A 14,824-nucleotide genomic window follows, 5' to 3' on the forward strand; every position below is an offset into this window, starting at 1 on the left:
ATGAAATTAAATATTTTAAAAGTATAATAGCTGAAGTTTAAAAATAACTAAACTTAAACATTAAAGAAATCCACTCATTTTAGAGAGAAAAAAAAATAAACAAAGTTGAGACCGTTCCATCCTAAACCCTAAACAATTTCACATACCTATTACTGTTATCAACATTATTATTATATAAAGATACAAAAAGTATGAGATTACGGAATAGTTTTAAATACAAAACAAAATTATGTTTCAAACAAGGAAATTATCTTTTTGTTCCAAAACCAAGATGAAAGAGTGAAGTAAAAGATATGAAAAAAAAAAAAAATGGCTGATCAGTCAATCATAGGAGAAGGACATGATAGTGAAATAACTCAAGATTAGATCCATAACTAGAGATGGCAAATAAACCCGTCCCCATGGGTATTGTCCGAACCCGTCCCCGTTTTGACGGGGAATCCCCGCATTGACTGGGTATGGGTACGGGTATGGGGAATCCCCGACTTTTTCAGTTGGGTATGGGGATGGGTATATACCCGCCATAATACCCGTCCCCGCCATATCTCCATTCTCGTTTAAATTATTAAAATATTCACAATTAATCAAGTAACCCCTATATATATATATATATATTTTATTTCTATTTTTTATTTCTTTTAATTATTTCATTTGTCATGAAACTCATTCTCATCTCCAATATATTTTTTATCTTATCATAACCTTTATGTCATTATGTTAAAATGATGTATGTTAATTAAAAAAAATTATGCCTCACATTTGAATATTTATATTATTTTTTAATATTTTTATTTATTATAAATTTTTCTTTCACATGAGAATGTTTATACTCTCAATTTAGGGTAATATAAAAAAAAATATTTACTTATTATTATTATTAATTTTTGTTTAATTTGAAGAACTCTTTTTTTTCATTAAAATAATTTTCGTTATTTTTCAACCATTAAGTATATATGTTGATATTTGAAAAGTTTTCTTAATTCTCTAAGATATTTTTCGTCTTATCATACCTTAGTTATGCATTTGATTTGTTTTTTTTCGATAGTCTCTCAAATTATTTCTAAAACACACATTTGTTAGTTTTTTAATATTTTTATTTATTGTTTTTATTTTCATCATGTAGAATAATATTTCGATATATTCTATCTAATTATTTTTTGTTTTATAACTCATTATTAATCATAATGTAATTTTTTCACTTTAAATTCTGTTTGAAGTGGTTAAAATTATATATATATATATATATATATATATATATATATATATATAATGATATTTAGGAATAGTATATGATAATTCACTACAAGAAAAACATGAAATGGTGACTGATTTTTCGTCATTGGTGGTAGTAGTTGATTTATTGTCTGAATCAATAACTAAATTAGTGACCAATTCAATGATCGAATCGGTACTTAATTTAGTGACCAATTTAATTACTAATTTATTTGTAATTTAATGACAATTTTTTGGTCACTAATGATATTTCTATTTAATTTTAACCACTTCAAACATAATTTAATAATTAGTTCTCTAAGGTATTTTTCATTTTATCATACCTTAATTATACATTTGATTTCTTTTGTACGATTTCTTTCGATAATCTCTCAAATTATTTCTAAAACACACATTTGTTAGTTTTTTAATATTTTTATTTATTGTTTATTTTCATCATGTAGAATAATATTTCGATATATTCTATCTAATTATTTGTTATTTTATAACTCACTATTAATCATACTGTAATTTTTTTCACTTTAATTGTATAAATAACTTTTATTTACTACAATATAAAAATTTAATGTAATTGCTATGAATATTTTTTTGTCACTATCCAACATATATTGAAGTTCAAAAGATACAAAATCTATGTCAAAATTTTATTATTATGTTTATTATTTGTTCTTTGTGTCATTTTGATCAAGTGATGTATTATAAATTTTATTAGTATATAAAAAAGAGATTCATTATAATTTAAATAATTGAAGTAAACAAACATTTAAAATATATTTTAATTTGAATATTTGTTTTCCTTTTATTATTATGTTTATTATTTGTTCTTTGTGTCATTTTGATCAAGTGATATATTATAACTTTTATTAGTGTATAAAAAAGAGATTAATTAGAATTTAAAAAATTGAAGTAAACAAACATTTAAAATATATTTTAATTTGAATATTTGTTTTCCTTTTATATTTTTTTGAAATATTTTTTAATTTTATCAACTAAGTTCATCAATGTTGTAGTTTGCAAATTTAATAAATGTTTTGGTTCACATGAAATTTTATTTGGTATTCTAATATAAAATGTAAACAATTATAATTTATTTTAAGGTATTTGGCATCGAAGAAAATCCTCATAATATTAATATTTCATAATATTATGTTTTCTTTACCGTAATTTTTTTTCTTTTATAAAAATTAATATTAAAGTAGTTAGAACACGGGTACGGGTATGGGTACGAGATTATACCCGTTACCCGATGGGGATGGGAAAAAAGTTTGATACCCGTTGGGTTTGGGTATGGGGATGGGGATGAATTTTTTATGCGGGGATGGGTATGGGATAGCGAAACCCGTCCCCGCCCCGCCCCGTTGCCATCCCTATCCATAACCACAGCTTTCTCTTTCACCCTTTTTTTTCTCATAATCACATTCTTATTTCACTCTTTACTTTCTCATCACAGTTTTTGTTACATTTTCTCTTTCACTTTTTTTCTCTTTCCACCTTTACACCCTATTTTTGGGATGTATATTTATTGGCACCCAACACCAAATGTCATTACAGCAACTTATCACAAATAAATCTCAAATGATGCCAAAATCACTACATTCCAATAACATCATGTAAAATATATATATATATATATATATATATATATATATATACTTTTCCTGAAGTTCCAATTACTTTTGTAAGAAAATTTAAAGAGTCTGAAAATGAATCATCGAAGAGGAGTTGATAAATGAGTGAGACTGGTAAAAAAACGGCCTCCAACTTCCATTTAACTCAGTATAGATAGAACCTGTAGACACTCTCCATTGCCAGTCAAATTTGAGTTAATATCCTTCCAACAATGGAAAAAAGTTACAGGAGAGAGAAATCAATTGGGAACTTCCCCCTGCAATAAAATTTATAACACATTAAGAATATACCTTGAATCATGATTATGTTTTAAAAATAAATTATAATGAAGGCTCTGAATCCATGGTTTAGAACATTTATACCCATGCCTCAAACAAGCATAAAAAACATAAGTTAACAAGGTGATTTGAGAACATGGACATAGCATATCGACAACTGCATGATTATTGTCCTGTTTTTAATCATAAAATATATTTATTGCTCCAACATCTATAAGAATCTAAACAATACAATATGCAATATTACAATCTTCCAAACAGATTACAACATGTGGCACATTTGTAAATCACACAAACAAATGAAGTTATAGACATTCGTTCCCAGGAAAATCATCAAACATGAATATCCATGTGAATCTGAAACACATACTAAATATTGGTAAAAGTTAGAACGATGTGTTGCATAAAACGATCAAAACTCATTTACATTGTAATTAGTAAGAATTATCTTTGAGTCTAGGACCATTACCTTTTCAAAAGAACTGGGACATAAAAATTTCTTGCTTTGTCTCAGGATTTGCATAATCAGTGGGAAAAGGGTTATCAACGCAAGCACTTTCTGAGAAGACCACCACTTAATTCGGTGTACAATATATACAACCTGTTCTCAAGACAATCTTGTTGCATGTTGAGACTTTGCCATTTCCCTCAACACAGCACCAACAATCGCTGCCTGCTCAAGACAATCCACCTTATCCAAAGCATCTAAAAGAACAACACATGTTTTACTATATATACGACAGCCTTTAAGTCGAGTTTCCTCAAAAAGTGTATATGCATCCATTGCCTTATTGGCATTGCTTAATCCTTCAATCATAGCATTATTGCAAGCTGAATCAGGTATGCCCCCACTTGACTTAAATCTCTCAAAGAGGTCTTTTGCCTCTAGAACGTTCCCAACCCATGCCAGTCCCGAAATCATTGTGGTGTATGTGATAGTATTGGGTTTTAACCCTTGTTTCTGCATTTCTTGCCAGAACACAAAGCCCTTGTTAAGGAGATCCAATAACAATGTTGTAAGCGCGGGTGTCCAAATGTAGTCCTTGCTCCTTCATCTCATAAAACAACTTGTGTCCAAATGTAGTCCTTGCTCCTTCATCTCATAAAATAACTTGTATGTTTCTCTTGAAAATCCTGCTTTCACAAGACCATGAATTAAAATTGAGTAGTTCCGAACATCAGGAGTTAAACCCCGAGCCTTTATTTCTTCAAACAAAGCCCTCCCTTTCTCAATTTCACCAGCTTTGAAAACACAATCCATGTAATTATTAAGGAGCATCAAATCAGGAAAACAACCCCTATGCATCATCTCTTTATAGATTTTGTGACCATCCTCCTTCCTACCACACTTGAAGAAATTCCTAATAAGAGATGTATACACCACTGCATTTGGAGTCTGATCAGAATCCAACATCTTTTCATAAAGCATATAGGCATCGTTCACCCTGCCATGTCTGCCTAGGCCATCAATAAGTTAACAAAAAGTGACTGTGTCAGGGGTGCAAACTTTATGGTCCAATTCTAAAAATAAGGAACAAGCTTCATCAAGTCTTTGAGCTTTACATAGTCGATCAATCATAATATTTACAGTCATTATATTAGGGAATAAGCCAGCCTCTTTCATGGAGTCCAGAACTTTCAGAGCAGCTTCATGGTCCCCTGCCTTACAAAGCATGTCAACTAAAATATTGTAGGTTGCAAGATTTGGTGCTCCATCTATTTTCATTTCTTCAAAGACTCTAAATGCTTCCTTAACTTTTCCCTTCCTTCCGAGGCAAGTCAGAATGCAATTATAGGAAATTACACTAGGTATACATCCTTTTCTCTTTTGCCTCTCAAGTAAGCTGTATGCTTTATCAAATTTCCCAACTGAACCATAACCCATTATCATGGTATTATAAGCGTAAACACAAGGGACACTCCTGTTTCTATCAAGCTCTTCAAACAACTCTACAGCTTCATCCAACCTCTGTGCCTTGCAAATAACCCCTATCATACTAGTATATTACACGTCATCAGGTATCAACCCTTGTGATTTCATTTCATGAAAGAATTTCCAAGCCATATCCAACTTACCAACTTTTCCGAAACAGTCAATGCATACATTATAGAGAACAATATCAGCATTAAAGGAGTTACTCTTCATCTCATCCAGCAAGGATAGAGCAGCATCAATGCGGCCATCCCTGGCAAAAGCACGAATAAGTGTGGTAAACCAATGTACGCTTACCTCATAACCTATTTCCTGCATTTGATGCAAGAGAGTGAGCATGAGATCGGCTTCATGAGCTGTAGAAAGAGCACCAATCAGTGTGGTATAAGCCGAATAAGCAGAGAGAAACTTGAACTTCCTCATAGTTTCAATAACACCAAAAGCTTTTCTTAGCTTCCGAGACTTGATAAAACTAGAACCCAACTCGATACAAGTATTATTAGAGGGTCCAAATTCAGCTTGACCCATTTCTTCAAAAATCTGTTCCAAGTAGTCCAAATTTCTTGTCCTGGCCATGAGCATGAGAAGTGCGTTGTACACTTCAGGGCAATGCAGTCGTTCAGTCTTTGTCTCCACCCACCTAAAGTACTGCAATGCCACCTTCACATGCTTCAACCTCCTTACTACTCCAACTACCAATTCTGGTTAAGGCATGTCATCAAACGTGTTGAGGGCGTCCTCAAGGGTAGGTCCCCAGGGACTAGTGTCCAACGACCCGAACGATCCCAAAGACTCAAATAAGGCAGACAATCCATACAAGCCCGATGACTCAGACAAGCCCGACAAACCTGACAGGATTGACGATCTGGACGAGCCTGAGGACCTAAACGATGCTGACAACCCAGACGGGCCCGAGGACCCGGACAGGCCTGACGACCCGTACATGCATGACGACCCGGACCGGCTAGACGACCCAATGCGCCTGACGACCCAGACGGGACTCACGACAGTAACGGGCCGACCACCAGCACGAGCCCGACAACCCAAACGGACCCGACGACTCGAACGAGCCCTAGGACCCAGACGGACACGAGGACTCGGACCGGCCCGAGGTCCCGAACGGACTCGAAGATCAAGACGAGCCCGACGACCCGCACGAGACAAACGACTCGGATGTGCCCGACGACTCGGACGAGCCCGACGACCCGGACGGGCCCGACAACCCTAACAGAGCCGACATGTCCTGAACAGACCCGACGACTTGGGTGGGCCCAACGACTCGGATTGGTCAGACGAGCAGGACGATCCCAACGACCATGACTGGCACAACGACCCAGACGGGCTCGTCCGAGGCGTTGTCCCATCTTGATCCTTGGGCTCGTCACAATCGTTTGGCCGGTCCGATTTGTCAGGCCCATTAAGGTCATCGAGCTCGTCAAGGTCATCGGGCACGTCTAGGTCGTCGAGCCCGTCAGGGTCGTTGGGTCAATCTGGATCGTCAGGCTCGTCCGGTTCGTCGAGCTCGTTCGGGTCATCAGGCACGTCTTTGTCGTCGGGCCTGTCTGGGTGGTCGGGCCCATTCGGGACTTCGTGCCAATCCAGATTGTTGAACTCGTCTTGATTGTTGATCACGTCTAGGTCATTGGGCTCGTCTGAGTCTTTCGGCACGTCCGAGTCGTCGAGCTCATCCAGGTCGTTAGGTTCGTCCGGGTTGTCGAACCAGTCCGGATCGTCAAGCTCGTCTGGGTCGTTCGACCTGTCTTGATTGTTTGGCCCGTCCTGTGCATTGGGTCTGTCCGAGTTTTCCGGGACATCCAGGTCGTCGAGCCCGTCTGAGTCGTCGGGCCCGTTTGGGTCGTCGGGCCCGTCCGAGTAATCTGGCCCACCCACGTCGTCGGGCTCGTCCGTGTCGTCGTGCCTGTCTGTGTCATCGAGACCATCTAGGTCGTCGGGGCCCATCTGGGTCGTCGGGGCCCATCCGGGTCGTTAGGGTCGTCCAGGTCGTCAGGCATGTCCGGGGCGTCAAGTCTGCCTGGGCCGCCGCTTCTCAAAGCTCAATGTTTTTTGTTCCTCGCTCCCTATTGCTCACAACTTCATGCTCCTGCCTCCTCGCTACTCCTCGTTCATGCTACACGAAGCTTCTGCCTCTTGATTACTCCAGGCTCTATGCTCTTGGTTCATCGCTCATCACTTCCCGCCTCTATTGGTTGTTTGCAGCTCCTACCTCTTCGTTGCTCCTTACTGCTCATGCTCCTCGCTCCTGGGTCGTTGTTGCTCCTGCCTCCTCACCGCTCCTCGCTCCATGCTCCTGATCCATAAATAATGATTAATGATATAAGGAAATCTTTATCATAAATAACTTATAGAGCTAATTTCATTAGAAGAAATTAGTAATCAAATGTAATATCATAAATAACATATACATATCTATGTTTTCGTTGCTCCTCGATCATCGCTCCTTGTTCGATATTTGTCATCCTCGATCCATGCTCCATGTCTGTCACTATTGGCTCCTTGTTGTTGCTGCCTCCTTGCCTTGCTTCTCCTCGGTTCTCAAAGGTCCAAAGCTCCGTGCTCCTGGTTCTTGCCTCCCTGTTGCTCAATGCTTCATGCTCTTGCCACCTCGCTACTCTCGTTCCTTGCTATATGCTACACGATGCTCCTGCCTCATCGCTCCACATTCATTGTCTATTCTTGTTGTTGGCAGCACTTGCCTCCTCGTTGCTCCTCCCTCTGTGCTCTTCGCTCATTGTTGTTGGTGGCTCGTCGCTCCTCCTGCCTCCTCGTTCCACGTCACCCCCGCTACTCCTGCCTCCTCATTGCTTCTCACTCACTCTTCTTTTCTCGTCGTTGATGGCTCCTGTCTCCTTGCTACTCCTCGCTCCATGCTCCTGAATCCTCATTCATCGTTTCCCGACGCTCCTGGCTCCCTTCTCTCAGTTGCTCCTGCCTTATACTCCATAAATAATGATTAATGATATGACAAAAAAATCTCTATTATAAACATGTTGAACTAATTACATTAGAAGAAATTAGTAATCAAATATCTTAAACATATACATATCTGTGTCCCTGCTGCTCTCCTCTCCATGCTATTTGTTCCTATCTCTTGATTCTTCGCTCCTAGCTCCTGCCTCTTACCTCCTCACTCTTCCTACCTTTTTCTTTTCCTCGCTCCTTATTGCTCATTGCCTCTCACTCTTCTTTTCTCGTTGTTCATGGCTCTTGTCTTCTTGCTACTCCGTGCTCCATGATCCTGCCTCTTTAAAGCTCCTCGTTCCTTACCACTCTTGCCTCCCAGTTGGTTCTGCTTCCTTGATGCTCCTTGTTTATCGCATCATGCTCGTGTGATCTCTTTTGGTTGTTAACTTGTTCCTCTCTACACAAAACACACACACCCACAAAACACAAAATACAAAAGATAATATAAAGAGGTTCAATACAAAAGATAATACAAAATACAAAACACACGCAACACAAAAAACACCTAACACAAAACAAAACACATAAAAACACACACACACACACACGACAAAACACAATACAAAACATACACAACACAACAAAACACACACACACACAACACACCAAACACATAACATTAAAACACACACAATACAAAACACACACAACACAAAAAACACAAAACACACATCACAAAAACACACAACCCAAAACACACACACACACACACCACAAAACACAACACACAACACACAACACACAACACAAAAACACAAAACACAATACACAGTACACAGTACACACAACCCCCACAGCACACACACAGCCCACACCGCCACCACAGCACACACAACACACAAGATGATATAAATAAAACACACTCAACACAACCACAAAAACAAATAAAAGTTACACTAGGACAAAAACAGTCAACACAATCACAAAAACATCGAACACAACATAAAACGCACACCCCAAATCACAACAAAACACATACAACAAAAAACATAAAACAAACACACCACAAATCACACAACAACAAACACATTACAGAACACAACAAAATCACCCATAACACAAAACACATAACATATACAGCAAAGAACACACAAAACATAAAACAAAAGACACAACCAAAAAAGTACAAACCACAAAAACACCCAACACAACTACAAAAACATAACAAAACGCATACAACACAAAACATTCAAAACACACAACACAAAACATACCAAACACATAACACACAACACATAATACGAAGCACAAAATAACACATGACATACACAACATAAACAACATACACAACACACAACACAAAATATACAATACATGACGCAACATAACACATCAAAAAACAAAGCACAGAACACAAAATATAACAATACATAAAACAAAAAATATAACACAACACAATACAAAACACAACACGAAGCACAAAATAACACACAACACACACAATACATAGAACACAGAACACAAAATACAACATAGAACACAGAATACAAAATACAACACAAAACACAACACAAAATAACATAAAACACAAAATACATAATAACATAGCACACACAACACAGTCCACACAGCACACACAACACACACAGCCCCTATAGCCCCCACAACACACACACTATAAAACACACAAAACACAATGCACAAAACACACACAACAAACACATTACAGAACAAAACAAAATCGCACAGAATACAAAACAAACAACATATACAACAAAAAACACACAAAACATATAACAAAACACAACCAGAAAAATACAAAACCACAAAAACACCCAACACATCAAAACGCATACAACACAAAACATTCAACACACAAAACACAAAACAACACACAACATACACAACATAAATAAAGCATAGAACACAAAATATAACACAATACACAACACAAAATATAACACAACACAACACAATACAAACACAAAACAGGAAGCGTAGAATAACACACAACACACACAATACACAGAACGCAAAAAATACAACACAAAACACAAAATAGATAATAACACATAGCACACAACACACACAGTACACATAACCCCCACAACACACACACAGCCCGCACAGCCCCCTCAACACACACAACACACGACATCGAAGATAATATAAATAACAAACACCCAACACAACCACAAAATCAAATAAAAAACACACTAAGACAAAAACAGTCAACACAACCACAAAAACATCAAACACAATAACGCAAAATACACGTCCCAAATCACAAGCAACATACAACACAAAACAGACACACCACAAATCACACATACTATAAAACACAACACACAAAATATACAACAACAAACACATTACAAAACACAACAAAATCACACAGAACACACAACATATACAGCAAAAAACACACAAAACACAACCAAAAAAATACAAACCACAAAAACACCCAACACTACTACAAAAACACAACAAAACACATACATCACAAAACATTCAAAACACAAAATACACAACACAACATACCAAACACATAACACACAACACATAATACAAAGCACAAATCAACACATGACATACACAACATAAATATACACAACAGACAACACAAAACACAAAACAGACAACACAAAACACAAAATATACAATACATGACGCAACATAACACAACAAAAAAACAAAGCACAGAACACAAAATATAACACAATACACAAATCAAAAAATATAACAAAATACGAAGCACAAAATAACACACAGCACACACACACACAATGCACACAATACATAGAACACAGAACACAAAAAATACAACACAAAACACAAAATACATAATAACCCACAGCCTGCACAGCACACACAACACACACACAACCCCTTCAACCCCCACAGCACACAAGACAATGTAAATCAAAAACACCCAACACAACCACAAAAACAAATAAAAAACATACAAGGACAAAAACAATCAACACAACCACAAAAACACCGAACACAACAACACAAAACACACATAGCACAAATCACACACACACACAATGTACACATAGCACACACACAACTCACACAATACATAGAACACAGAACACAAAAAATACAACACAAAACACATAATAACAAACAGCACACACAGCCCACACAACCCACAACACACAACACACAACACACAACACAATGTAAACCAAAAACACCCGACACAACCACAAAAACAAATAAAAAACACACAAGAACAAAAACAATCAACACAACCACAAAAACACCGAACAGAACAACACAAATCACACACCCCAAATCACAACAAAACACATACAACAGAAAACACACACACACACTATAAAACACACAAAACACAAAGCAACAAACACATTACAGAAAACAACAAAATACAAAGCACAAAACAAAACACGGCATAAACAACATACACAACACACAACACAACATAACACAACAAAGAAAAAAGCACAGAACACAAAATATAACACAATACATTTCTCAATTAATACATTTCACAAAAACTCATAACAAAACCACCTCAGCAATTAATTTCATTTCTCTACGCAACATCAATTAAAATATAACAATAATAATAATAAATGAGTAACAAATTTAATCACAAAAATCACACGCCCCTGTTTCAACTTAAACTTTTATAATACATCAACGTGTAACTCCAAATACACCCAAAAAATGAATTCAAAATTCACAAACCAAAACCACAAAGCTATGAAGAAATCAGCACAAACAATAAGCATATGTCTCAACAAGGCTAGATTAAATGTAATGCCTCGACAGAGCAAAGATCCCTGTGTAAAAGTCATGGTTAAGATAATTTAGCTACCAACATTTTCCTAATAGATAATTTAGCTACCAACATTTTCCTAATACTTTAATTCCTTTACTAGCCCACAAAGATTCCAACTAAATATCCAAGTTCACATTAAATCTGATTACCTTTTCCTAACACTCAAAAATTTTGTTAACAAATTGGTGAGGGTGCCTCCGACCTTTTCTAATAGAATCCAACCTCACATGAAGCCAAGAAACCGAAACCCCTAAATTTAAATAAATACAACGACATCTTTAGGCTAAAAAATAAAATAAAATTAAAAGCTACCCATCTAATTCAACCCACAATCCCCGGCTTTTTCTCAAGTCATAATTAAACTCCTTTGAACCATTTGCAACACTATCAAAACCACAAAAAATGCATTCAAATATATAATCATAACCACACCCGCACAAAAGTAAGACCCACAAATTAACAAAAGTGGAAAGAAATTTAAAGAACAAGGAATGTGAAAGATGAGACCCTGGACCCCACAATAAAATCAAAACTCACGTGCACTTCGACGACAGTGGAAGCTCTCAATGATTCCCGTATCAACTTGATGATGCTTCTCAAACTTCTAACCTGCATAAAAGATAATATCTATTTAGAGAAAAAACAAACTTAGGATACCTATCATTCATGAGCTTAATGTTATCACTCCAAATCATACAGATCAATCTTAACGATAGAAAATTTGTGCAAGTTCACCAAAGCTACAGCCTCTTTATCCATGTTTGAACTGATTTGTAGACTTCACCTACTCCATGGAAACTTCCAATCAAACAATAGACTAATATCATAATTTACCATTAGTGAAAACTACTAAACGTGTGAGATTCCTAAGAATGACACAGACCAACGGGGCAGGTAGTGGAGGTTGGCTTCAGGGCATAAGTGAGCAAATAGTATTCCAACAAACCATGCAAGCTCACATCTGTTTATGAGATCATGAAACTTTCGCAAGCATAGCTGTAAGTCTAGGTGGACAAAGCATTTTTCAGTTCTACTGCATCAAATCTATGCTAGCAAGAAAAGGTACATTTTTCAATTCTCAGTACTATAAAAAAACGCAAGATCAACAAAGATATGGGATTTGGTTTTTAACGAAAGGAAACTGGCAGACAATTTTCATCCCACTGTAATAATATAAATTTATTCTCCGTCGAATCTCATAATATAACTCCAAATCACATAATTATTACACTCAATCAAATCAAACAACTACAATTTTGCCCCACCCAACATCCATTCAATCAAGGAACCAATGACAAATGAAGGCTACATGCAGCCTTTTTCATTTAGCTAATATACTGCACAATAAAATGAGACAATAACTTATTTTGGTCATCTACATAGCATTGTATATGCTAATGAGAAATTCTGGAAAAGAGCAATAAAATTGACACTAATAATAACTAAATAAACACGTTTTAAAACAATATTCAGAGCTTTATAATCAGGGAAAAAAATCTTGCAATAATTTCTTTACATTTTCTTTGGAACTCTTGCAAAAATTAAAATATTATCTATAAACATTTACAAAATATAAAATATTATCTATAAACGTTTACAAGAAAAAAAAAAAAAAGGCAACAGAAGCTTAAAATGACACATACCTCTTCCAAAGGAGGTGTAGAGGGTAACCAAACGCTGCTTCTCACACACGCCAGCGTAGTAAGAAAACCCCCAACGTTCAAGAGGACATGAAGGTAGGTCCCAACAGCAGCAGCAACAACGGCGAAACAGAGTAAAATAAACCTACAACAATCAATCACAGAACCAAATTCACAAACCAATAAACAAAAATTTACCATGAAATCGAAATAATCCAACACAGGCAAGGCTTTATAGTACATATTGAACCTAGGCAATTGCCAAATTAATTTAAATGAAATATCACACATACCAAAGGCACGAGTTTCAGAATTGCCATTGTGGTATCCTTTGAACTCTGGATCACTTTCAGTACCCCAATTACTATACATTATGTGATTTTTAGATAACCAGACGCTAGGATGAAGAAATAAACAAATTCATATTCCTTACAACGTCAGTTCAATTGTAGCCTTCTAAGAAAATGTCCAAACCGTTTTATCAACTGGATTACTTGGAGCTTTTAACGTATCCTAAAAGACAAAAAATGCAAGAAAAACATCAAGAGCATATCCACATAAAAAATGGGTATATGAGGTTAGAGAAAGTTTACGGTAATTAGGATTATTTAGAGAAGATTTAATACTGCCATCACAGTATATACATATTCCACATCTAGTATTCCAATTAGCAAGACTAAATTTTCATTCACAAATAGGTACAAAAATCTATATCATACCTCTGCCAAAAACGTATAGGAACATTTGATCCTAAACTATCATCCAACAATTATTGTTAAGATAATCCAGAATCCAAAACGTAATGGCTATGATCCCAAAAAGTATATACTGTGACAACAATATTGTTAAGATAATCCAGAATCCAGTTTCTTAAACAAACTAAACCAACAAACAAACTATCATCAACATTCATAGCATTCATTGCAGGTTTATTATCAATAGAGTGCAGCGAGGCAGTTAGCTTTCAATGGAAGACCAAAACATTACAAATTAAACCCTGTTAAAAACAATAGAACAATTCAATGCAAAGCCACCACTTTTCTCTCCCTCTGAACCTTTTGAAGAATGTAACCCATATCTCGTGTCTACATAAGCAAAAGCTCTCCCTCGCTAACCTAATGAATAATTAATGAAAAAATAAATTAATAAACAAAATGAAGTTGGAAAGAAGTGATTTAAACGGTGATTGAATGAATAGCCATTGGGAGAAAGGGGAGACTCGCGGTTAAGAACACCCTTTGTGAGCACGATTGGGAATGGTGTTTCAAAATCAGGACATGTTTGGTTTTGAAAAAACCTTGCTGAAACGTGACGCGGCGGCGGTAGAGCACAACGGTGGCGGCGACAACGGAAAACTTGTTGAAGGGCCGCAACA

General features: G+C 36.3%; 1 protein-coding gene and 1 pseudogene across 1 annotated transcript; both read right to left on the bottom strand.

Moving 5' to 3' along the window:
* Positions 1-2,694: 2,694 nt before the first annotated feature.
* Positions 2,695-7,746, bottom strand: LOC114193930 (annotated as a pseudogene).
* Positions 6,559-7,032, bottom strand: LOC114195185 (glutamyl endopeptidase-like). The gene is made up of 2 exons (XM_028085575.1): positions 6,964-7,032; positions 6,559-6,852 (listed from the first exon to the last, which is right to left on the bottom strand). The coding sequence occupies exons 1-2, from the start codon at positions 7,030-7,032 to the stop codon at positions 6,559-6,561; spliced, it is 363 nt and encodes a 120-aa protein (XP_027941376.1).
* Positions 7,747-14,824: the final 7,078 nt, after the last annotated feature.

The sequence above is a fragment of the Vigna unguiculata genome, chromosome 8 (genome assembly GCF_004118075.2).
Source record: "Vigna unguiculata cultivar IT97K-499-35 chromosome 8, ASM411807v1, whole genome shotgun sequence".
In the NCBI taxonomy this organism is placed as follows: Eukaryota; Viridiplantae; Streptophyta; class Magnoliopsida; order Fabales; family Fabaceae; genus Vigna; species Vigna unguiculata.

What these genes read in the sequence shown, in the direction of transcription:
- LOC114195185 (XM_028085575.1), bottom strand. Translation starts at nt 7,032, where the DNA reads ATGGGCCCCGACGACCTAGATGGTCTCGATGACACAGACAGGCACGAC. An exon ending in ACACGGACGAGCCCGACGAC is followed by an intron (nt 6,853 to 6,963) that starts GTGGGTGGGCCA and finishes CCCAATGCACAG; the next exon opens with GACGGGCCAAACAATCAAGA.